Source organism: Calypte anna, chromosome 3 (genome assembly GCF_003957555.1).
Source record: "Calypte anna isolate BGI_N300 chromosome 3, bCalAnn1_v1.p, whole genome shotgun sequence".
NCBI classification, from domain to species: Eukaryota; Metazoa; Chordata; class Aves; order Apodiformes; family Trochilidae; genus Calypte; species Calypte anna.
The window spans coordinates 5,036,712-5,063,693 of NC_044246.1; the positions used below are offsets into that span (position 1 = coordinate 5,036,712).

At 37.1% G+C, this 26,982-nt stretch overlaps 1 protein-coding gene across 4 annotated transcripts in view; it reads right to left on the reverse strand.

Annotated features, from left to right (window-relative positions):
* The window catches only part of SIPA1L2 (signal induced proliferation associated 1 like 2), a 124,450-nt gene that overhangs the window by 38,345 nt on the left and 59,123 nt on the right, over positions 1 to 26,982 (reverse strand). For all 4 annotated transcript variants that reach the window (XM_030447609.1, XM_030447608.1, XM_030447607.1 and 1 more), the window contains exons 6-10: positions 24,054 to 24,228; positions 20,144 to 20,247; positions 13,745 to 13,902; positions 10,578 to 11,154; positions 6,272 to 6,546 (exon numbers count right to left, since the gene is read on the reverse strand). In XM_030447609.1, the coding sequence (XP_030303469.1) occupies positions 6,272 to 6,546; positions 10,578 to 11,154; positions 13,745 to 13,902; positions 20,144 to 20,247; positions 24,054 to 24,228 (1,289 nt within the window). The remainder of the gene's footprint in view (positions 1 to 6,271; positions 6,547 to 10,577; positions 11,155 to 13,744; positions 13,903 to 20,143; positions 20,248 to 24,053; positions 24,229 to 26,982) is intronic.

Here is a 26,982-nt window from a genome sequence, read left to right on the forward strand (position 1 = left end):
TAATGCAGCCTCAGATAAGGCTGCTGCCTACTTGATATCTCTCTTGGTTTAAGAGAATGGCAACTCTTGTGGCAGCCCCTTCAGCCCCTGAAGAGTTGGAGCTATCCCTGCTTTATGAAGATCCACTCATTGTCCTTCTGATCTTTGTTATTATCCAGTTTTAAAGAGTTTTAAAATCTTTGTGTTAGTGAGCTGACAATTTTGAGGCCTACTGAGAGTGTCTCTGGCTGTACTGTAGTATGAAAAAGAGCAAAGAAATACAGATGGGATGTTGCATAAAAGGAGCTAGTCAGGAAATAAAAGAGGAGAAAAAGCCCCAAAACAGCTAAGGTATTTGTCTTACTTGGGTGCTCTGTAAGGCTGTAACAACCCCTGGAAAGTAGGACACAAGCAGAGCAAGTCCCACTGCCAGGTCCCAGGAAAAGAGCTACATCAAAGACAATTCTGGGGAATAAAGTCTTGAGAAGCTACTGGAAAGGAGAAGAATCACTGGGAAAAATGGACGAGTATAAAATATTGAATGGCACAAATACTTTTGTGACAATGAAGAGGAAAACCTTCAAAATTCATCATAAGAGTGTAAGATGAAGAAGAGATGGAATGTGAAAGTTATATTATGCTCCAGGTTAAGAAATGGAAATGATGAGTAACAAATAAAGGGCAGTAGCACCAAATGGAGATCTAAGGCTTTGAGCTCTGAAAAGACCAAGTTCAGGATGATTTGGAAGTCTTTAAGATACTGGGGAGCTTAGGAATATGATCACAGATGAGGAGATAGAAGAAAACAGAAATGATCCCTACCAAAAAAAAAATCAAGTGTGTGTCCCAGAGAGGTTCTGCAGACTCCATCCCTGCAGTTTTTGAATCCCTGACAAGATAAAGCCCTAAATAACTTGGCTTGACCTCATAGCTGACTCCATTTTGAGCAGAAGGTTGAATCAAATAACCCCCTGAATTTTTTTCAGCCTAAATTATCCTGTGATTCCATGAACCCAAAAGGTCTGCAAGGAGGTGAAGATCAAATCACTTGTAATTTCTGCAGAGATGTTGTATTCCAACCCAGATAAAAATGGATCCTAAAAATGTTTTATGTAGTAGTAGGTATATACAGTCCAAGTTATCTACAAAGAACTTTATGACCCAGGATTGAGTAGGCAAAATATTAATCTTCAAAATGCCAAACGTAGTTCTGTTGAATTTTTTTCAGTCATGTTGAATAATAGAAGAAAAACTTTTAAGAAGTCTGGAATTCCTACTTACATCTTACACAGAGAAAACTAGCCAGTGTTTGGTTCTTCTGCTTGACTGTAGCAACTGTACACATAAAAAAAAACTTTAGCAACTATAATCAGCTTCTATATGAACTAATTCATAATTAAATTTCAGAAAAATCAAGACTTTTTCCTTGTGTGAGAAATACAATAAGCATCAAAGGATTTTTTCAGCTTTGTACCATTTTAGATTGTAACTCCTTTGTCAGACTATTTCTGGATGGAGACCTTATGTTACCTAAATGCCTTGGTTTTACTTTTATGCAAACAAAAATAGAAAAATATTCTCATACAATTAAGTTTCAGCTTGCCAAGGATTACAGTAATACTGTATGCTCAGCCTTACTGTTTTAAGTACAATGAATTTAAGGAAAGATGTCAAATTGCAAATTGTATGAACTGACAAAGGTGAAGTTTACACATCCACAGATCAACAGGTAGAAAACTGCAGCTGCTGCTTCTCTCACACTGCTTGGACTTGGGCTTCTGTTTCTTTCCCATCCCTGGAAAGTCTGCTCTCAGTTTTGTTCATTTTTTTAAACTTCCTAAGAATTGTTTCTTGAGCAGTTTCTTTATATATAAAAAATGGCAGTTGAACTAAGACATGTTTCAAAGTAGCAAGCAAGACTCTAGCAGAATCTACAGTTTAAAATGGATTTAAAAGTACTTGAATTCCTTGATTGGATTTGACTGATTAAGGATATGCTGTCTTAGAGCATTACTGTGATACCACCAGTGGAAGAAAATTAGAATGAACACAATTATTCTCCTGTTAAAATGTATATAAAATGCCAGCTACTGCAATGCAGTATTAGGTAATACAGACAGTAACAGAACCACAATTCTGAAGGGAAAGACATGGCACAGAAACAAGCATCACACAAGAATACTTATTCAGATCTGAATATACTGACCAGCACATTTGTCCTAATAATGCTTTACAATTTAAAGGGTTTATGTTTTGAGAAGCAATTTCTTCTTTCTATCTAAATACCAGGTTGGTGCCATGCAATTAACCATGATTTCTCAATTTGGGTATGATTATTTAATTGCTGGAGCAAGCTTTGTCTCAGGTTCATCAGTTTTACAGGACCAGAAATTCAAGGCTTTATTCCACGACTGCTTCTGCAGATTGTGCTATGAAGACCTTAGGTAGAAGGACCTACAATAAGCAATGGAACACAGATATTGAGCAGAATTTTCCTCTGTAATGTCCTAGTCACTCTGTAACAGTCCTTTGTAAGCACTTTCAACTTTCAAAATTACTTTTTTTCAAGATGCAATAAATACAAGACAGTTTGCATAAAAAAAAATAAATAATTGTTAATAGCTCACTTCTAATATTCTCAGTACTTGCACACTTCCACTTTCTTGTTTTTCTTTTAAAATATAAAGGGCTGATGGACTGAGGTTAATTTGTGGGAAAGGTAACAGGGAAAAACTCAACTTCAGAGCCTGATTAAGGGTCTCCACATGAGCTGGTATTTTTCCAAGGGACTGGAAGTGCTTTGGAAAAACCCTTGCACACTTGAAATTCATCTTCATTTGAAGCACATAATTCCCAGGACTTCAGAACCTGATCCCAGCAAGGAACCATTGCTAATAAGGAACTTAAACAGAAAGTCCTTATGGCTTCATATTCCCACAAGCCAGAAGACACAGCTAAGGAGAAACTACTCCTTCAAGTAGTGGAAATCAGCTGATTATCTCAGTAAATGAGAGACTATTTATTTATATTTATTATATATTTATTTTAAATGAGAGATTATTTATCATTAATAAAATGATACATGGGGATTTTTCACAAAACAATTTCTTTTGCTAAAATTGTATTTATATTCTTGTAAATGAGTGTCAATTTTTAATGCAATTGATTCTTGTAGAAACAAAGGTGAATGTATTTTTATATGTGTAGACTCTAGACAAAAACTTAATGGCTGAACTTGAAACCCCAGATTATGGCATTTAAAGTAAGATATAGCCTAAGAAATAAAGTTGAAATGCAAAGAAAAAAACCCAACTGCCAGAAGATATTTGTGCAGTGAGTTAAACTTTCCAGGTACTTATTTCAGCTTATTTCAAATCTATCAGGATGGACTGAACCATAAATCCTTACAAAATGCTGTGAATGAAAGCCATGGTTGTTAGAGCACACACATGAACCTGTCTCCTGCTTTGGAATCATTATTTTTCTAGACATGTGCAGAGTGTAGATCAAGGATTGACAGGTCCCCAGCTTTGCAGGTAACATCTGTATGTCTGTTTGGAATGTTATTTAATGAGAGCTACCTGACAGTGAAAAAATTCTCTCCTAAAGAGCTGGCACACCTGCCTGAACTGATACAACAGATATGTGTTGGAAATGAGTCACAGAGATCAGATTCCATCCTACATTCTCCAAAGATAGTGACATTTTAGTCCAGTGAAAGGGAAATGGATTCCAGTCTCCAGCTACTCCTGTTTGACATCCAAAATGCCTGTAAATTTCTGGGTAAAGCTGATAGCAGAGTACAGGAGACATGAACATACTGGAGCAAGTCCAGCACAGGGCTACAAAGATGATGAAGGGATCAGAATATCTGAAATACAAGGAGAGGCTGGAGAGCTCTGGGATTGTTCAGCCTGGAAGAGAAGGCTCAGGAGGGATCCTATCTATGTGTATAAATACCCAGTGGGGTGATAGGGAGAAAAGATGACAGCAAGATACTTCAGAGTGGTACCCAATGAAAACACATGAGGCAAGTGTACAAATGGAAAGACAGGAATTCCATTCAAGTAAAAATATTTGTTACTGTAAGGACAACCAAACACTGGAAGCCAAGCTGTGGAGTCTCCATCCTTGGGGACACTCAAACCCAGAGGATGTGTTTCTGAGCAATCTGCTCCAGCTGACCTTGCTTTGAGGAATGGGCTTGGAGTCAATCTTAAGAGGTCCCTTCCAGCCCCAACTATTCTTTATTTCTATGATTCTGCAAGATAAAACATTTCAGGTGGCTAAGACAAGCAATTGAGTGAGGAGATGAAGCTGAACAGGTTTTAAAGAGGAAGGAGCTGTGCCAGGCTACCTTCTTTCTTCAAACCTCTGGTAATTTATAACTTTCTGCCTTCTCATTCCCTTGTCATTCATATATTTTACAAACTTTGTCATAGGTCCTGTCTGTCAATCAGAATTCTCAGTCTTTTCACCCAATACCTATATTACATTCTGCCTGCTCTGCTTACTTTGTAAAGATTGAGAAAAGGCAAGCTCAAAATTCTCTGGCCATCAGATCCCTTTCAAGCTGGGAATTGAAAACCACTCTTCATATTTTGGGAATACAAAGGAAAAAATGAGCAGTTTTCTGTTTCAGTAAGAAGTTGATATTTGAGAGAAAGAGGCATTCATCAATCATGAAGATTTCTTTTTTATGCTGGACAGGTTAGGCTGAGAAGAACTTCAATGTTTTGGTGTTTTTCAGATTTTAGAACAGAAACACAGCTTAAAAAAAAAGTAATTTTCCTTAGCAATTAGTCACACAATTTTAAAAATGAAAAAAATTTATACACAAGAACAGCTTTTACAGGTTTTCCCCAGTTTGGTGGCACTCAGTTAAAACCACTCCTACACATGGACAGAATGCCACATATCACACTAATTTGGGATTTAAACATTTTCTTTCTAGAAATGTATCAAAGATACCAACAATTCATACATTATGTATTTTTCAGGGTCTTCCAGGCCCTGATATACACGTTTTTACCTTCAAATATAATAGGATCAGCTCATTAGGCTCAGATTCTGTAAACAGCTTGGAAATGTATACCAAACAAGTCAGTAAAACTCCATACTCAGAAGCAGATGGTGAGAATAGCAAAGCTAAGCAAAGAGAGGCTTAATTGCAAATTTTATCCAACTAAGCAAAACGTTGGGATTTTACATTCACAGGCACTTTCTTCAGAAAGGAACCCAACACATCAACCCCCAGGTGGAGGCAGGGAAGGGCACTTCTGTGTCATTCATCAGGCCAATGACTACTTGGAGAGTTGCCACCAATGAAGCAGTAGTTGTGTACACTTGGCATCAACTTCATAGTGCTGCCCACTATGTAAAATTTTATGGCTTCTTGTCTTGCCAAAAGCAACACATCTCGTGGTTTTTTTTTTCCTGTTAAATTAAAAATCAACACGAGACTTCAAGTTGGCCTTGCACAAAAGGAGAAGTAATTCAGTTTCCTCTGGTACAGTTCTCATCTACAATGAGCCAAATTAACAGTGCCTAGACAAGATATGTGAGAAACAAAGTCACAGTATTATAGAGCTTTACGTTTTATCCTACATGTTATCTACCTCATAATGCTGAAAACTGGAAAGAAAAGAATTTGTCACCAAAAAAGGAAAATGGATGGAACAAAATTGCTTTTAATCCCTGAAAACAATAATCTTTATTACAGTCTTTTCCTTTACATGTTGCAGTAATATTTCTTTGCTTTAACTGATGATTTCTTTGATGTAATTCACTATTTAATATGACTAAACTAGGTATCTCTAGGGATTGAAGAGGACTCTAAAACTTGGTACCATATATGTCCAAACCCCAGTATTTCACTAATAAGGAAAAATAAAACAAATCTTCAAGAGCCAAGACTCAGAAAAATGTCAAACAAAGACAAAACACAGTTTTCAGAGAAGGATTCCCAATTTTCAAATTTAGTATTAGAATAATATTTTTCTTTGGAGGAACTCACATCAGCTTTCATACCAGCTCAAGTCACGACACACCAAAGTTTACTTCTTACTCCTTCAAAGCCATATAAGTGTAAATTTTCCAATTTCACTTCTTACAGGATCCCATTTTATATCCTATTACAAGCTAATAGGGGCTTTGGGGAAAAGATTGCTTTAAGTGCCCAAACATAGGAGACAACACCTGGTTTCCTCAGGGTCCCCAATAACAGAACCATCATCCAAGCAGCAGCAGAGAAAAAGACACAAATGCCACACGGGGAAGGGTGGCTCATTACCTTCTAGGTGCTCCATCCTCGTGTGGTTGAATAATCACCACTTTTACTGTCACTGAGGTACGTAAGAGGTCAATCATTTGCTCATGAGTCAAAGTTGCCACGGCCACTTTGCAGATCTCAACCAGGCGGCTCCCTTGCCGCAGTCCCGCCTTCCACGCGAAGCCAAAGGGTTCCACATCTGCCACAATCCCTTCAAAGTTCACGTGGAATCCCAGTTGGCCCAACCCGTTCCTCCGAAGGGTCATTTCTGTGGTTTCACATCCTCTGGTCACTATCTGAAGAAGTAGCAGATTGTTATGGCATTAGCAGGACACTCACTGCTTTGGGATCACAGCTATATAGTGTACCAGACACTACAATGTCTGGCTCAACATTAAATATTACATGAAACATCAAATATCTTTAGTAGAATAACAATTATTTTAACATTTCTGCTTAAACGAAGGTTTCTGCATAAAAGGAAATGAAGAAATTATTTCACAATCTTAAATCCCCAGAGCAAGCAGCTGACCCATGTCAAGTTCCTTCTCCCTTGCCCAACATTAACAGAATCCCATTTATATCCCATGGAAAACTTAACAGCTGCTTTAGTTCCAAGACACAAAGCAAAATCCTGTCCTGCCAGTTACTTCATTCTTCTTGGCTGACTGACTGGCTGCAGGTGTGCAGGCACATTTGCTTCAGTATTAGTATTAATCTTGAGATATAAAATGAGCAAAATTGAGTGAAATGCTTTACTTCTAGCAGCTTTTTTTTTTCCTCAGTGAAGCTTGTTTATTTATTTAGCTTTGTAGTCAGATTCCTAACCACCACCATCTCCTCATGTGGACATCACTAAATGGGATAAGAGTTTTCACATCATTGGAAAACTCAGGAACTGTGAGTAACTCTAACATTCCCTTCTGTCAGTGTCACTTCACTGAGTATGTGGCTGTGCATGAACTAAGAGTTGGCTTTTCTTAATGCATTTTATACCCAGAGATCCTCTAAGTCCCATGAAGAAGGTGAAGAGTTTTTAGTATACAGGTTTCTAAGGAAATTTCATTGACTCATCATCTTTTATAAAGATACATTCAGAGTTTTCATTTATTCTTATATCACTCTTCCATTCTATGTCATCCTAAAGCTCAGAACCACCACTTTTCCTGCCTTCCAACACAAACCACCAAGTTAATCCATAGTTTGCTTTGCTGCTATTTCTGCTCTTTAGCACCAGATATTTTCTCTCACAAGCACAAAGCTAACTCTAGATGGACAAATTCAAGCTCCTTTTTCAGTCTCTGAAAGTGTTCTAAGCCTAAGCTGGATAAGGCTTTGAGCAGCCAGGTCAAGTGGGAGATGTCCCTGGGCAGGGGGTTTAGAATTAGATGATCTGATTTTTAAGGTCCCTTCCAACCCAAACCATTCTATGATTCTTCTGGTTAAAAAAAAATAAAAAAATTGGAGTCTCATCTTTTCACATCTTTGCTTTATCTGTATATTCAGATAGTTTTTCCTGTTCATCTGCATGGTTTGAACCCAGGCTATCAAATGTAGATCTTTCTTGCACAGTTTTATTTAATAGCTACATTTTACTCACTGGTTTTAAGAAATGCCTTTACTGGTGACTGAGTTAATCAGCTGGTCACTGAAGTTTGATATTACAGCACAGGTTGAGCTTTCAACTTCAGCATCTGCTGGCACATTTGGCTATTGAGCTGTGGCTGTGTTGTGAGTAACTTAAAAGGTTTTTAAAGGACACATATGAAGTGTGGAATGAGCTTTAAATACTTTTTAGTGATCGTAATGGTCACCTCTGAGCTTCACTATAAAAATGTATATATAGGCTATTTAGAAAGCAAGTAAGGAATAACATTAGTATGCAGCTTTCAAAAGAAGTGGGGGAAAATATGAGGTAAGAAATAGTTTTTAAAGTTTTAAAAGAAGTAATGACAGCTAATTCTTTTAAGCAATATGAAAGTTGGGTAGGTGGCAGTGAAAAGAGAAGGTGGGCAGAGTTCATTGGAATAGAGACTTTGGGTTAACATGGCAGTAACTCATGTTAAATTTCTGAGGCATAAAGACAGTTTGTCATTATTTAACCCAAAATCTGACCATAAAAAAGCAGTCAAGTAAATACAGTTCATTGTTGTGTTTTAAACTATCGAGTTTAAGCATTTGTTTTCAGCAATGGGGATATTTCCATGTTTCATAAAACCATATAAGTGAAAAACAGAAAAAGAAATTTTTGTTGCTGGTGACAGCAGCACTTTTCATCTTTGTTTATCAATTTATATTGTTCATTTACCAACCCCTAATAGAAGTGAACTATGTGTGCACTATTTTTCAGAACAGAAATATGTGTCTAGGGAGATGAATCTGAAGACCTCAACAAAAAGGGTAAGTTTAACAGTGGCAAGAAGAGTTTGATGACATTCATCATAGAATCATAGAACTGGCTGGGTTGGAAGGGACCTCAGAGATCATCAAGTCCAACCCTTGATCCACTCCCGCTGCAGTTCCCAGCCCATGGCACTCAGTGCCACATCCAGGCTCTTTTGAAATATCTCCAGACACGGAGAATCCACTACTTCCCTGGGCAGCCCATTCCAATGCCTGATCACCCTCTCCAGAAAGAAATTCTTTCTAATCTCCAACCTAAACCTCCCCTGGCACAACTTGAGACCCTTTGTGCCCTCTTGTCTTGCTGAGAGTTGCCTGGGAAAAGAGCCCAACCCCCCCCTGGCTCCAACCTCCTTTCAGGGAGTTGGAGAGAGTGATGAGGTCTCCCCTGAGCCTCCTCTTCTCCAGCCTCAACACCCCCAGCTCCCTCAGCCCTTCCTCACAGGACTTGTGCTGGATCCCTTCACAGCATCCTTGCTCTTCTCTGGACCTGCTCCAGCACCTCAATCTCCTTCCTGAGCTGAGGGGCCCAGAACTGGACACAGGACTCAAGCTGTGGCCTCACCAGAGCTGAGCACAGGGGCAGAATCACCTCCCTGGTCCTGCTGGCCACACTGTTCCTGAGCCAGCCCAGGATGCCATTGGCCTTCTTGGCCACCTGGGCACACTGCTGGCTCATGGTCACCTTCCTGTCAATCCAGACTCCCAGGTCCCTCTCTGTCTGCCTCCTCTCCAACCACTCTGTGCCCAGCCTGGAGCTCCCCATGGGGTTGTTGTGGCCAAAGTGCAGGACCCGGCACTTGGCCGTGTTGAACCTCATCCCGTTGGGATCATCCCAACTCTCCAGTCTGTCCAGGTCCCTCTGCAGAGCCCTCCTGCCTTCCAGCTGATCCACAGTGCCCCCCAGCTTAGTGTCATCTGCAAATTTGCTGATGATGGACTCAATCCCCTCATCTAAATCATCAATAAAGATATTGAACAGCACTGGGCCCAACACTGATCCCTGGGGGACACCACTAGTGACCGGCTGCCAACTGGATGCAGCTCCATTCAGCACCACTCTCTGGGCCATTAATCAATTGAAAAATCTACTGTACTTTGGGAGAAAAAGTTTATTATTTAGAGTACTATTGAGTAATGCTAGATGTGAGTGCAGAACTACAGAGCCCTTAAACCATCAGCTGCAGTCCAACTATTCCAGTGTGGAAATGGTAAGCATAATGATTTCTTTTCAGTACAGTGCTTTCTAATAGAAATGAAACTGTGAGCATCCACATCAGTGAAATTACAGTCAAAGGGTGAAATGTAACCACATGAAGTAGATGCATCAGCACTTCTACCTTGGAGTTGCTGTCAGGTTATTTATACTGACTGAAACAGTTATGGGAAACTTGTGCTAACAGGGTCATCAAGCATCTGAAAAACTTGATCCAGTCAGCTGTAAAAACTGGCATTAATTGGTCTATATTTCTTCCTGCAGTTGCTCTGCATAGAGAAACAAACCAGCAGAATCACTTACAGGAATTTTTTTCTGCTAATATTTACATGGGTTCTTAGAAAAAGTCCAAGTTTTTATGCATTAAAGTTTTGTGTATTTTTAAGAAATTTTTCTGCCTACAAAGGTGTGATTTGAGAGTAGGCTACAGCAACAGAAGACAAAAACTTAGCCTTTCAGTCCTGATTTCAGCACTGAAACAATCCATAGCCTTGGGCAAGTCTATCTGATTATTTATATCAGACAACTCATCCCTGAAAAAAGCTTGATAAGAGTTATCTCCCTTGCTTAGATTTGTAATGCTCTCTGAAGACTGAAAACACCCTCAAAGTATAAACACAGGACTTTTAAATTTTTTCTTTGTATGAGATGCAGACAAGTCAGTCATCACGGAAAGATTTGGAATCCCAGTTTAGGATCTGCACTTACTTCAAGTCTTTGAACAATTTCTCTGATGTCTTCAGTACAATTATCTGCTGCAGACAGAAGAATACATTCTCCTCTTTCATAAAATATTTTGATGCTCATTAATCCAGATGTCCATCCAATAACATCTCTACAGGAGCAGTTAAAGACAACATTTTTAGACTCCTTTTCAATCAGCATGATGAACTCATTGGAGATTCCCAGGAGACATTCAATGTCAGCAGACTGCCCAAAATCTCGTGCAATCACATTCCACATAATTGCTCCAACACTGAACAAGTGGGCATCTTTCCTTGGTTTCACTTTTTCCTTTTTTTTTGCCCCTAAAGTAATAAAGCTAAACTTGGCTGAAGTATCCACTGTAGACGTGGTAACAAAATTCTCTGCCAGATCTTTCAAGTATTCTTGACGTGTCCTTGTGGCCATGGCTCGGAACTTTTCAGATTTATGGGCTGCATTTTCAGCATTTATAACTTTGGCTAAAAGGAAGTCCCTAAAGACTGCTGATTTGGGGAAAGTTACTCCTTTGGGAATAGGTGGGCCAAACGGAGGTACATCCTTGGATCGTGAAACACCAACACTGGAAATAAAAAGAAAAAAAATACAATTTATTTAAAAAAAAAGAGATAAGTCATTTACACAGTATATTTATACATTTGGGTTTAGCTGGGGCAAGTCTATTTTCAGACTTTTTAGTCAAAGAAAACCTATTGTGTTGTCAGTTTTAAAATGGCTTTTTTCTCTTAAATATGCTGAAAACATTATGGATGCATCTTACAAAGAAGAAAACTATCAAGAATGACCTCTTAAGAGTGTCACTGTCTGCTTTTTTTATTGGAATAAATATAAAAATGCTTTGTGAAACATAAGTAAGAAAAGTTTTGTTTTTTTTTAATGTTAGCCTGACTATCATTTCAGCTGTTGCACAATCTTAAAACTAAAAATATAGAAAGAGAAACAGAATTTTTAGCCATTTTGGTACAATGAAGTGTGAAGACAAAGTATCAGTGTCAAATATGTCTGAAATGGAAGCATTCTGCACCTGTTTTAGTTGCCTGCTCTGTACTCATAAAATTTCAAAGTATCTGCAACTCTTGATACAGATAGTTGACAGCAAGATGTAAAAGAAATAGGAGTATTTTCTCACTGATACAATTAAACCTGTGATTGATCATCTATATAATGTATTTCAACTGAAAAAGAACTAGAAAATCCTGTGCATATTATGTGCAACTGCTACAAGTTTGACTGAAGCACAGTCACAACTGGAATGACAGACAAGACATCATTTGGTAATAAGAAAAACACAACTTATGAAATGTCATGTATTACTAAACAGAAAAGAGCTAATGAAACAAAATCAAGTTCTAAAAGATAGCTTAAGCTCTAAGAGACAGTGAGAAGACATGACCAATCTCATGATGTCAAAGAATCATAGAATCCTTGGGGTTGGAAGGGACCTCGAAAGATCATCTAGTCCAACCCCCCCTGCCAGAGCAGGGCCACCTAGAGCACTTCGCATAGGAACGTGTCCAGGCGGGTTTTGAATGTCTCCAGTGAAGGAGACTCCACGACCCCCCTGGGCAGCCTGTTCCAGGGCTCTGTCACCCTTACAGGAAAAAAATGTTTTCGAATATTCAACTTGAACCTCCTATGCTCCAATTTACACCCATTACCCCTTGTCCTATCACTGGTCACCACTGAGAAAAGCCTAACTCCATCTCCCTGACACTCACCCCTTACATATTTGAAAACATTGATGAGGTCACCCCTCAGTCTCCTTTTCTCCAGACTAAAGAGACCCAGCTCCCTCAGCCTTTCCTCATAAGGGAGATGTTCCACTCCCTTAATCATCTTAGTAGCTCTGCGCTGGACTCTTTCAAGCACTTCCCTGTCCTTCTTGAACTGAGGGGCCCAGAACTGGACACAATACTCCAGGTGCGGCCTCACCAATGCAGAATAGAGGGGGAGGAGAACCTCTCTTGACCTACTAACCACACCCTTTCTAATGCACCCCAGGATGCCATTGGCCTTCTTGGCCACAAGGGCACATTGCTGGCTCATGGTCATCCTCTTGTCTACCAGGACCCCCAGGTCTCTTTCACCTACACTGCTCTCCAGCAGGTCAGCCCCCAACCTATACTGGGCCATTGTGTTGTTCTTCCCCAAATGCAAAACTCTACACTTCCCCTTGTTGAATTTCATCATGCTTCTCCCTGCCCAACTCTCCAGCCTGTCTAAGTCTCTCTGAATGGCAGCACAGCCTTCTGGTGTGTCAGCCACTCCTCCCAGCTTAGTGTCATCAGCAAACTTGCTGAGGGTACATTCTACACCCTCATCCAAGTCATTGATGAAGATATTGAACAACACCGGTCCCAGTACCGACCCCTGAGGGACTCCACTAGTCACACACCTCCAACCAGATTCTGCCCCATTGACTACAACTCTCTGACTCCTTCCTTTCAACCAGTTCCTGATCCACCTCACTACCTGATCACCAAACCCATACTTGATCAACTTATCTACAAGGATGCTGTCATTTAATTTCCTTATAAAAAATAAACATTTAGCATGCTAAATCTGCATTATTGGGATTCAAGTCCTTTTTTTGCCCAATTCCCAGGCAGCTCAGAACCATGCTCCCACCCTGGGAAACTCTCTGCTGTTAACAGTGCAGGAGTTTAAATGTGAGAGTTAAGATTATCTGAAATTTCAGATATTTTTACACTCCCCAAAGGTCCTCATTCATCTGCTTAAAGGCCATGACACATTCTGGTGTTGCACTGTCATACTCAGGAATTTATATATGTTTATAGCCTTCTAAAATACTTGATTTTAAATAACTGTTTTAGATGAAGGAAATATCTAATTCTTGACTAATTTCTACTGCTACATCTGCAAATCTGATTTTCACTAATACTTTATGTCTCCATTTTGTGCCCATAAATCAGCAACACAAATTCTGTATATAACCATTTATGTCTACAAATTGTGCCCCATAACTCTGGATTTGTGCAAGGGGGACACTGGGGTTTCAAGCTCACAGAAAACGTAGCACACTTTAAATCTGTATACATAATATCTCCATCCACAAAATACAAAACTATTAGAAGAAGCAGTTCCATTGCAGTCTTAATAACAAACTGAAATAGTTATAAGGCTCTACTCACCTATAGCACACGTTTTCAGTGCAAGGATTGTGCACTTTGACTATGACAAATACATGTTGGAAGTGGGAACGAATATTTTTTGGAGTAAAAGGAAGTGCTCCTGGCTCTTGGAAGACAATGGTAACTATGTCATTTCCTATATGCCTTTTCCTTAGCAGCTAGACAAGAAACATGCATTGAAAAATTAGTTAAAAAAAAAAATAATCACAATTTCTTCATTTTTGCAAAAAACCCCAAACTAGAATAAATGAAGTTTAGTTTTTTCAGAAATAACTTTTTAATTTATCATGTGCTGGGTAACTACACAGAAAGGACTGAACTGCAAAATGATTGGGAAAGGAAATTAGGCTAAGGACACAAAAATACTAGTGAGCTCTGTATAGTTTCTGCTCATTTATCTTTTATTCTGTGAGAAAAAATATATTTCTCTTACTTTACTAGTAAAAAAAAAAGTTACCTCACTTGACATTCCTCACTATACAGAGAACTGTACATCAGTTCCCTGCTTATAGTGTAACACTTGATTCTGTATAAAAATAGAATTCTGCTTTTCTTTATCAATAAATCTTCCTTTTCCATGCTGCATTTTTATTGAACATTGTCCTTAAGATTATTTCTTTTTTTTTTTTAATTAACTATGAACAGTCATTGCAAATTTTACAACTGCATACTTGAGGCAAAGCTAAGACAATAATCATGGAACAACAATAGCTACTAGGAACTCATTTATTTAAAAACTTACTGTAATTGGTAGCTTTTAGAATCAAAATATATTTCAGAACAATTTAAATCACTAAATCCTTCTTACAGGCTAAAATGTCATTTAAAAATACATCAAATGTCCAGCAATAAGGCACCACTTCCCTCTTAAAATAAAACAAACCACACCAAAAACCCAAAAGAGAAAACAGCACTGCAATATTATGTTCAATTTCCTTATGTAAGTATATTGTACATCTCAATTTTTTAATACTTTTTTCCTAAATACCTTTGCTTAGAAAAGATCCACATATATTACCCAGATAGAAAAAGTAGTCTAGTATATGCTACATTTTAAATATTCACCCAAGACCTTGCATTATCAACTAATAGCATACAGACACTTCAAGCTTTACCTTAGCTCATGTGTAACTAAAAAGGGGACAAGAATAAACTTATTTTCTAGAATTCCAATAAAAGTATTTCAGCTACAAATAAAAAAGCAAAGTTGAACATGTTAAAGACTAAGACCTGTAGCTATGCTTCATTAAATCTCCTAAAATAACAAAAAGCAGTAAGAAGGGCCAAAGCCATAATATTAAAGCACTCAATATATCTGTATTATTTTAGTTAATCAAATTCCAAATGCAGATTAGAGAAATAAGACCTGTGATGAAACTTTAAATCAGATATAAGATCAGAAAATAATATTTGGTATAAATCATGTGCCTCAGTAAAGATGTCAGGCTTTAAGACTAAAATAAAAATAATGGGCTATTTGAGTAATTTAAGATAGATATCCTGTTGCATACAAATTACCACAGTACTACAGTGTGTGGAACTGATCACAGAACTGGGTCAGGTATAGTTTTATTTTTTTAGGGATTTGCACAATCAGATCATAGCAATGAAGCACAAGTTTATCTTTAAGAAATTATTATTATTATGGCACAGGTTGGAATTTAGAAGACAGTTAAATCTGATAAGAAACCTTCCAATCATGAGGTACAAGGTGATTAATTTCTGCATTTGTTTTAACACTAACTGCCCAATTACTCTTTTTGCTCCAGTGGTTCATGACTGGTGCTATACCTGACCACAGAGCAAACTCAGATAAATTAGAAAGCAACATCTTGTTTAAGATTATCTTTATTTCTCAAGACAACCACTGTTTCCAAGAATATCTTCTGCTTTTGTAGACCTTTTTAGGAAGCTCTGCTTGCCACCATAAGCAAGAATAGCAGCCACTGAAGAGGCAAGTTTTAGAAACCTTTGAAGTTTTAATAGCAAAATTATTCTTTTCACAGTTATGGCAGTTATGTCATAACCTATCCCTAAGGTATTTTCCAACAGCTTAAACCTCTGAAAGACACAAAAGGAGGAAACAAGAAAGTCATCATTTTTTAACACCTTACCAAGCTTGCAGAGATCTTAGTGACTTCTTCAAGATTTAAAAATAAAATCAGTGTCACATCATTAGAAAGAGCTCCCATGCACAAGTGGTCACTGAACTCCAACACAATGCAAAGGCACCAGAGTGGTGTCTGTGCACAGAGCATCACAATGCAAAGAACTTGCAAAGGGGAGAGAAGTAAATTGGGGTGATCAGGAAGATGGAAAGAAGTGCTCTGGATAGGGGAGAGGAATAGGAAAAGAATAAAGTGCTGAATGGAGAAGAAGGAGGGAACACAGACTGTCCTGGGAAATGTGAGATAGGGATAGCATACTGAAAATGAAAAAGGAATTGAAGGAAACCAGAACTAAGCAAAAAGATTTGTAAAATCCCTTTTCTAGTTTCCAGTCTATAACCTCCCAACTTTTGGCTCCTCAGGGTTTTTTTCAGGTTCTCAGTTTCCCCTTCCTCTCCCATTTTGAGGTTTGCTAAGGTTTGGGGTTTTTTTGGGTTGCTGTATTATCAATCTTTTAAAATCTGCTTTTCTAACATACTCTAAGGAGTCTCATGCCAAGGCAGAGCATAATAGGAACTCTCAACAAGGAGCACACATTACAGAGGATTACTTAAAATAGACATCAAACACACCAACATCATTCTAGTATCTATAAATTGGCACAACAGAATTTGATAATTACCCCAGTCAAGTATGATAGGCAGCCAAAAGAAAATCAGTGAAGTTTTATGTCTGAGTACAAGACACAAAGAGGGGAGTTTGGTAAGGAAAATATGTTAGAAAAGCAGAATCCATTAGATGAAAATTATTTATATCAAATAATAGTTACTCTATTAATTTTAAGATTTTAACCACTCAATTCTTAATTTTCAGATATGCAACTCTGAAAAAAAAAGTCCTGTCTTAAAACTTTGCATATTTACAGGTTATGTCCAGCCACTTCTGTGGAATTTTAGTTGCCTACTCAAACTGTGAAACAACAGGGAATTCTTGTTGAAATAGCAACAAAATTTACTCTTCATTTGATTAATGATGAAATGTTAAGAGTCAAGCAAGAAAATCTTCAAAATTATTTTAGTACCTTTCTAAAACAAGTAGTTTGAAAAGTTCTCTTTTCAATTTATATAATTAGCCAGTACCAAAATGGGAAACAAATCTCAATACATCATTTGGTATAACCACCTCTTGTTTTCCCAGCCATTTTAAGGTGGTTAAATTCATAGCTTAAATTCAACAAGTTTATTCCACTGTTGCATATCTATTTCATTTTTAAGTTTTCATGAAACCAGGTGAAAACTGTTTATCTGAACTGGTTTGAATTAATCAGGTCTGAGCACGTGGACACAAGCAGGCTGCAAATGTGTGAATGGGAAACTTGCAAGGGAATGAACTGGAAAGGGACATTGCAAAGGTAAAGTTTAAAGGGGAAAGCCTTCAACTGTGATTTGAAGAAAAAGCCAGTAAAGGAAAAGAAACTGGCCACACCAGGGCTGGTAGTCATTTCTGTCCTAGGGAAGGAGCAGCTGACCTGAAAGATTCCAGCTTATGTTGCAGCCAAAGGAAAAGTTACCTTGCTCTTTGGATCTCCTGCTGGCTCTAAAACTAGAGGGATGTCCTGATCAGGGACCAAGCAGGGCGTAGTTATGTCCTGGAAGAAGCAACAAATAATTCTGGTGTGGCCTCTTTTTGGCTCACAGGTATTTGGAATCCAACCCAATGCTCAGTGCTTGCTCATTGAAGGTCAGGGTCCTGGATGAAGAGTGATTCAATACCTTGTCCAACCATTACCCACCAAGGGACACAGGGATGGGATACAATAACCTCATTGCCAGTACATACTCAATATGCCAGCAAAAAAACCCTACTGGATGGGGGTATTGGTTGCTAAAATAACCTAAAAGTAAAATTAATATGGTCCCTAACTTTCCCTTACTTGGGTATGCAGAGCTGGTGAGCCAAATTCTGAAGAGACAAACAAGATGCCCATTCCACAGCACCTCTGAGTGTCTCTCTGTCTTGGGCACAACAGCATCTAAAATGTCTCAAGGAAAAAAACCAATCAAAGCTTACCCTAGCTCCTGAGAAATAAAACATTTCACACCTTAATATGTGTTTTGGAACTAAACAGCAATAGAAGAAAATTAAACAATGATTATGGATCCCTTTTTGCACATTAAGGCTGGCTAAATTCTGGTCATTTGGGTGTGCTTGTCACATTTCATTAAACAGTGTCCATGCTGTGTAAATACTGCTGGATTCCAGCACCAAAAAAAAAAAAACAAAAATGTGGTGGGTCTTGAGATAGGCAAACTACTTGAACTTGGAAACCTACCACATTATTTTGAATCCAAGAAAGCCATGAATAACAACATGGTGCTTCTAACTAAATACTGAACCTGCTAAAGTGACAATAATGAAGCTTACTAAAACACTGTGGGAGGGAGTTCTTGTTGCTGGGGAAAACCATGGGGTTAGGAAGGTTTTGCTATACACAAGAATCAGCACCTGAGCATAAGAAGAGACAGGCAAGGAAAGGATGAGAATGAAAGGAAGGCACAGAAAGAAGTGGAAGGACAGTAATAGGGGGTGGCTGAGCAACAAGGCAGTGAAGCTGACAAACAGCAAATAAATTCCTGGATGGTGGCAAGAGGAAATCTGTTCTCACAAACAAGGGGAAGGCATGAAAGACAACAGCACTAATAAACTCCAAGTAAGGCCATATTTACTGTCAGTGCCTGTGATTAGCTCTGAAAATATTAATTTTGTTTTTGTTTAAGGCAAGCTCATTCAGTGTATTATATCTTTTTAATAACATAGTTTTCCCCATGTACATGGGCTTCCCAGTCATAGTCTGTTATGACTGATTACAGAGGATACAACTGGTGTGTTACTGAATTCATCCTGTATTGCAATAAGGGGTAAGTGGAAGTTTAGAGAAGTGGAGCAATCCCAAATCAGGGATGATGATCCAGTGCCTTGCTAACCACCTCTCAGCACAGCTCCATGTGTGACACAGCTGAACTTTGTACTCTGAAAGCAACACCTTTTAAGATGTGGGTCAGCTAAACATCTGTATTATTCATATGGTGGAGAGTTTCTCTCTTTTGATTCCTAATTTAGTTTCTTCAAACTACATCTAAATCCTAGAGTGCAATGGAGAAAAATTTGCAGTTATCTTTACTGTTCACTTGAAACAGCCCAGATAATTATGCACTATTTAAAATATGTAAATAGATTATATACTTTCTTCAATTTCCATTTTTCTCATCTCAAGAAATTTAATCTTTTCCTTTTATCTTTTTCTTGCTGCCTTGAAACATCTCTTTTCCTTCCCACAAGACCTATTGCTAGGGTAGACATGAAAGACACAACTCACACATGGTTTAACAATCAGTACCCATCTTCTGTACAAAAAGAAACTGTGATAGCATCTTTATTTCATCACAGTCCTCCAAAAAGACTGAAATCTTAATTTTATCTGGTGTGTGACAGTGAGAGAATATTTTAAAACTAACTAAATAAATCCAACACTTGTTTCTGCAGAACTAGAAAGTAGCAGCAGAGAGTTATAAACTACCTGCATGACCTGTGAGCAATTCCAATGCTTGTTTTGTTTTTTAAAATTGCTAATGGTGATATATTATACCAAATGTGCTTGTACTTTTTAATTCAATCACAAGACATATCCAAGACAGGCAAGACAGAGTAACCTTACTGGGGCACACTGCACACTTTGGATGCTGTGCTGGTTTTTTAGCCATCCTTAATGCTTCAAAGATATTCTGAATGATTATATAGGAAAAGGGAATTCTCCAGAAATAAAATAAGCACATTGAAGTTTTCTGTCTTCACAAGCAGATACCTTGAAGGGTACAGTTAGGCAATATTACTAAGCTGACACATTAATAAAAATTTCAATATCTGTAACATAAGGATTAAGTGGAACCTGCTAAAACTCTTATTACATGCATTAATCGTAAGACTATTTTCAAGCTTCATTCTGTTCAATGTTTAAAATGTACATAAGATGTAAAATCTACTCCAAACTGACAATAAGTCATTCACCACAGGCAACATTACCCATTAGGAATATTACGAGGTAGGGGAGATAAGTTATGGGATTTTATATTATAAAAATCCTGCAGGAGTTCTAAAACCTTACAATCCAAAATAATACAATTGAGTCATAACTCATATAAAATACTTCAATTTTAAATCAGTATTACTTTAAAAAACCCTCAATGTCAAACATTTATCATGTCAAATTGCAATGAAAAGTTAAAAACCATACCTGTTGCCTGTTACTGGGCATGTAGGGAAGCATTGTTGATACATGAAACATTAACTCATAATCTTTATAGGTAGTATAGAGGGAATGAGTTCCTGTTGAATCAGCTGAAAATTAATTTAATCACAAGGAGGTCAGTAAAATAGAACATTCATGGTACTTTGTAGGTCACCACTCTATATGCTATGATTAAAATCTATTAATGCAATTTAGAACTTTTTTTCAATAGACCAAAACCAGTTTGTATCAGATCAAGGTCTGCTCTTTAGTTTCATATCATGACACAGAAGGGTTCTGAAAGAAATTGCTTAGAGTTTGCTGCCTATGAGGCCTAAATAATCTCATTTCTAATAGACAGGCATTTAATGAAAAAAAACCCAATTTGCTACTTGAGTACAGCTTTATATATAATGCAGACTTTCATTATTTAAAAAGTTAATAAGGTCAATTGACCCATAAGTTGCAAAAATAAACTGACAATGTTACTTCAAATCTGACACTGAGACTCATATTGCAGGTCAGACATTTCAAAAATACAAACTATGTACATATTAGACTGTAGTACATGGTTTAAAAACTATTGGGAAATTTCAAAACTTTTCCAATTATTAAAATACACACCAGGTAATATTTTTATTGCTTTTCTTTTTGAAGCTTATTAATAGAGTTAGAATTTCAGACTGTTTAAAGCAAATTAGATGAATTATACCCTGCAGCCATAAATTGATCTTTTTTTTTCCACCTTCTTTAATATGGGGGGATTATTTAAGTAGGTACAATTAACTTTAAAACAGGCAATTGAGAACAAACTATTGAGTCAAGAGAACTACCAGTTGTGGGTTTTTTTCTCTTGTTCAACGTTCACTCATTTTATTTAATATTATTTTTATACTATCTACACCAACAAAGGATAATTTCTGCTCCAGTTTCTTATTTAAATCTTGTTAATAAAAAGCAAACATTATTGCATTCCTCTATTTTAAAATCCTATCATAGAACACCATGTTCTCCAGTAAAACTGGGAGGGGGAGTTTTTCCATGACTGCTGTTCTGTTGCTCAGAAACTGGTTGGGTTCTTTTTTTCCTTGTTGTTTTTTTCCTTCCCTCACTTATTGAACTGTTTTAATGTCAACTCACAAGTTTTTCTTGATTTTGCCCTTCTGATTTTCTCCTCTATCCTGGCTGAGAGCTGAGTGGGGTCTTACCTGGCAGAGAAGTCAACCACCACAACATTCCACATTCTATATTCCATAAGAAATTGACCAATTATCAAAACATTAAATAAACATACTAATTTTTAAAAAAAAATTAACAAAAAATGCATAAACCAAACACTACAGCCTAGAAAAATGTAATAAATGTGAGCTCTACAAAAGCTGAGCAAGAAATATTAATGAAACATTATGTCTCCCAAAAATGTAGCTATTAGAGATTAAATTATTACACTTTTCTGAACCTGTAGGCAGCCAAAGCAGTATGTTACCCAATCACAAATAAAACATGCAAAAATCTTTGTTGTGCCATTATATCAAAAAATAAGCAGAACACAATAATATAATTAAGTCAGTACTGTATATTTAATATAAAACTGAAGATTGTATTCTTTGTGAACTCTCTGAATTCTGAATCATGGAATTAAGATCTTGTTCAGTGCAAACTATGGAAAACCATTATGACAGGCCAATATCATTAATGGCACACAGCATTAGGAAACCTTGCTAATTATATTATTTAATGATAGATGTACAACACCAATCAGCAACCTACATTTGTACTGAATTTTCTAGACACACCAGCATATATTTCTATATGCAAAAAAACCACAAGGTGACATGGTCATGCTCTGAGAAAAAATGGGAGAAAAAAGGTAAACCACATCACCTCTAATTTCCTTTGACATCCATCCTCTGACATCCCCAAAATATTAATAAATTGTTCTACACAGTAATTTGAAAAATGTGTTAGTGTTCTGCACTGAACCAGGATGCAATAGTCTCTATCAGGCCTGACTTATCCAAATTAAAAAACAAGCATGGATTTAAGCAAAGAGGCAATAATATTAATAAAAATAAATGTGGTGCTTATGCAGGTTGACAGGGCTATGGAATTGCTGCTTTCATACCTTGTAAGTCATAAATTAGAATCTGTCATAGGATTCAGCTCACTGTTTTCCTCCACTACACTGGAGATGGAGAATGGGAAAGATTTCTTCAATTGCAAAGCTTCACTGGAAAAGCATGAGGTTTTATAACCAACTTTACCTATCTTATTTCCCACTGTTCATTGGCCTATGGAAAGTTTATCTGCATTGGGTACCAACCAGAATGTGCACACACCAAACATATCCAAGACTTGCTAGGATCAACCATTAAGTCTCCTAAGGCTGTTCAGGAGATGACAGTCCATCAGGGCACTATCAGTTTCATAAAAAAAGGGTAATCTTTTGATAACTATAACACTGATCAGTCTTCAAATGCACCATTTAGAAAAGAAATCCAGATGTATTTCAGTTAAATGAAGACTGATGCTGAAGTAGCAAAAAATCACAAGAGAGATTCCTAGTCCCAGGCTAGAACAGGTGGAATAGAGAAGCAAATAAGATGAATTATCAATTCCTAGATGTCCATAACTATCTGAAAAGAAAAATATCCCTTGGAAGAAAAGATCAGCCCTTCATTTCCTCTAAGTACATCTTTCTAAGCTTCCTTCTCAGCAGCTTACCTCTACTAGATCAAGGAACCTTCCCATCAGACTAGTCAAAAGCAAAGTCAAAAACAGGCATAAGTAGCAAGATTTAATGGTTTAAAATTTGTACTTTGCTAACAAAACCACTATTTTTCTGTTATACAGAGGTCATATACTGTATCTTTTTAAAATATTCTATTTTCAGGATGTAAACCACAAGCTACAGCAAAAATAAGGATACAAATCAAATCACAGAATCATAGAAGAGTTTGGCTTGGAAGGGAGGGTATTTAGTCCAAGCCCCTGCAGTGAGCAGGGACATCTTCAGCTACCCCAGGTTACTCAGAACTCCATCCAGCCTAACCTTGGATGCTTCCAAGGATGGAGTATCTACAACTTCTATGGAAAAACTGTTCTAGTTTTTCACCACTCTCATAATCAAAAATGTCTCCTTTCTGTGTCATTATTGTAACATAGTGGTTTTGTGGATCTGAAGTAGATGAATACCTTGGTATCCTTAGATCAGTTGTGAAAATCCTGTTAAAGCTATGTTTATAAAGCCATGAGTAAGTTGATTTTAAGGCCATGGGAAGCAGTTCTAACAAAGACCACTGCCTTTTTTTAGCAGCAATACTTCTAAGTTCCTGTTCTTGCTACAAAACCCAACAAATTTGTACCATTAAAATTCTTCTGCACTGAGAGAAAACTGGAAGACCTGAGAACATCATAGTTACAATACAGTGTTTTAACAGACAAATGTTTATCAACTGTGAAATCATGATGTGCTTACTGTACATGTATGAGAAGCTAGAAAACTGAGAAAACTTTACTGCTCCTCAAATATACACATCCCTATGTGTGTTGATTAAAAAGAAGCACAAAACTTTGGCTTAAATAAGGTAACTGGTTCCTGTCTCCTTATTTTGAAATACACATACTTCTGCTTTTTTAAGGATAAGATGTAAAGTGTAGCTGGGAAATTCTGATGTGTATATTACCAAAAAAAATCATCCAATGATATAAGTTGCTTTGATTTTTAATTCTAGTGCCACAGAAAAGGAAAATAACCTTTCAGAGAAGGTGTGATACATGTTTTTATCGTGTTTCATCTTCCTTATTTACTATTCAATCAAAATGCAATGTCAGGAGTATAAAAAGACAAAACAGGACTTGAAGAAGATAAGCTGAATAAGTATAGCCTCTGCCATAGGTCAGAAACATAACTTACTTTTATTATCTAGCTGAGCCCTGTATTTACTAAATCCTTTTAGCCGTACTCTCTGGCCCAGCAGATCAAGGAACTCTTCAAATGCTGGTCCTGCCATCTCATTGTTATACATCTCTTCCTCTGTGCTCTGGCCTGCTTTGCAGTAAAGGATCCCAATTTTATGTTGAAAACTCAGCTGGAATTCATTAACAAAAAGAAAAAAAAGTATTAGAACAAGTATTAACAATTGAAACATTGATGCTGTTATAATCCCTGGCATGAACTATCTGAAAGGACAAAAATAAGTGTTCTGATGTGGAAAAGAAATGACCACAGGAAGAAGACAAAACAAAACAAAACAAAACAAGAAAAGAACTCCAGTAACCATCCTGAAAGAAAACCAGATTGTCACTATGCAAAAACATACAAAAGCAATACATGAAGACTTTTGACTTATTATCTCTAAACACACATTCTACTGCATGTTAATAGTATGAGAACTTTAACTGGCAATTTTTGTATAACTAACTGCCTTCTTTCTCAGATTCAATACAAGGTGAGCTTATTTTCCCTTATTTCTACATTCTAAAGTTCAGTGCAGTTCAGTTAAAACAAGCAGTCAAGAACACCAACTTCTATGCAATCTTTTGCCTTCTTCATAAATCATCCATCAACAAAAAATATTCCCCATTTTAAAATGTATTTCAAGTGAGAAATCAGATTACAGTTAAATAATTATTAAACCAACTAGAGTTTCTAGAAACTACATGAAAAAGAAATGCTACTTCTATAGAAGTAAGTTTACAGCCTATAAAATGTTAAGTATTAAAAAGAGATCATTACTTCTTGAGCAGAGTATTGTTTCCTTAGCTTTTATGCACACTTGAGATGACAGCCAGGGAACCTGCATGTGAATGGATTAGTCCTGTATTAACTGATGATTTTTAGAGCTTTACAAACTGACAGAGACCATCAGTCACACCAGATTCCTGTAAAACATTTATCTATATTCACAACTCAAATCAACCCTCCAGCTATGGACTTCTCTTTATCAAACTTCAGGATTAGCATTGTATATGAGGCAGTTGCCCAAGCCAAAAAAAGAAAACCACTATCTAAATCCTCATCACTCCTAGAGAAATAAAAGCTTTCACTATGCTTTTGCAGCCTTCTGTGTTTCCATGATGCTGCTGCTCTTTAAGCTCCCATTCTTTCTTTGTCTCCCATGCAATTCAAGATTCAGCTTGACAGCACTCTGGTTTCTCTAGTTACCTTCATGCACAACCAACACACAAAAAATCCCTAAGATGACCAAATTAATGAAGATTTTTTTAAGGCCACAGATAGGCCTTCTAACTACTTTCTACTGTCATTCTAGAGACAAAGTTTTAGCCACACACTTCATTGATAATCTATATTAGATTTCACTGAAAACTGTGAAAAAGGCAGAAAATGAAGTCAGAGCCCCAAAATAGACTTCAGTCTGCTAAGAAACTGTAGAAAAGTTTAATATACCACCATACAAAATGAATATTCTTCTGCTGACAGTATTAATCCTCTAGATCATGATTCATATTTTTCAATTTATGACACTTGAGTCAGTCATCACCTCCATTTGCCAAGCATAACTCTTTTTATATTTGCTTGATTTATAAACTGAAAGCATGGAGTTCATAAGAGGATTAAAAGCATAAATGGGTCTCATTTCAGTTCTATGCACAGCTTTCTGTCTCTGCTCAAGTAATTACCCCATAATAAGCAGCATACAAGATACATTAATATTATGTTTTGCCTGCTGACAGGCTACCTCACAAAAGGATTCAATTTTCAGGACTGATCACCCAAAATAGAAAGAAGTGCTATGTATGTTTCTCAAAATTTGGAGTTGATGATTAAAGAATTACTGTGGTCAGTTCAAAGGACAATCTCCATTTGCCAGTTTTGGGAAATACTTCTACTGAGTTTGGGAAGAATTCAGGTCAGGTCAGATGAAGTAGTACTTTATATTGCCTAGAGCATGCTAGCCCTTTGGGCAGTGAATATTATTAATGAGATTAACCTAAACTCACTCTGGAGCTCAAACAGGAAAGTCAGAAAGCAACCACACATCAGGAATTCTTTGATTCAGAACTCAGTGCTTCTGACGTCCCTTTATTGTTTTACCAGAATACTGACAAGCACAGGGAAAAAAAAAAAGGGGGGGGGGGGATATTTGGCAAAATTAATCTTCAAGTAGAAGTCCTCCTTAAATACTACAGTGAACAAAAGCAGAAAAATATACATGCAAAAGCAAGAAAAAATAAACCACACACACACCCCCCTCCCCAAGCAATTTTATTCCTCTGTCTACATGTACTTGGTTTTGAGCAATTATTACAGCCCCAAGAGAAGAGAGAATTCTGGTAACCACCACCAATGTCAGAGGCAATCATTACATTCAGAACTGAATTAACATGGAAGAATTTATTAAACCAGCACCATAACCAACTGGACCCATCAACTGATTCAACTTTATCACAGACACCAACTTCTCCCTAGAAAGTGCAATCTGTTTAAATGAACATTTTTCAGAAACATGGCTTGATAATATTATTTTAAAGCCATCACAAGCCTGTCCTTCACATACTATTCAGAAGCTATAAAGTTAATCACTAGTTCTGAATGAAGTAGATTCACTTTATTGAAGCTAATAAGCCTCTCCATTCTCTCTCCATATTTAAGCTGTAAGAATGTTTCATTGCCATGTAGTTAGTTCCTTAGCCTCAATCACAATTTCAGTTATTTGAACCCAGAAGCAGTCTGTTCTTGTAAGACTGCAAGTAAATCAGAAAATGTAATTGTTAAAAAGAACTCCAAAATTCAGATGTGGAGATGTCATATTTTTTTACCCCCTTACCTATGCACAATAATAATAAAATGTTTGGTGTCTTTTCATTTGCATTTCAGCATT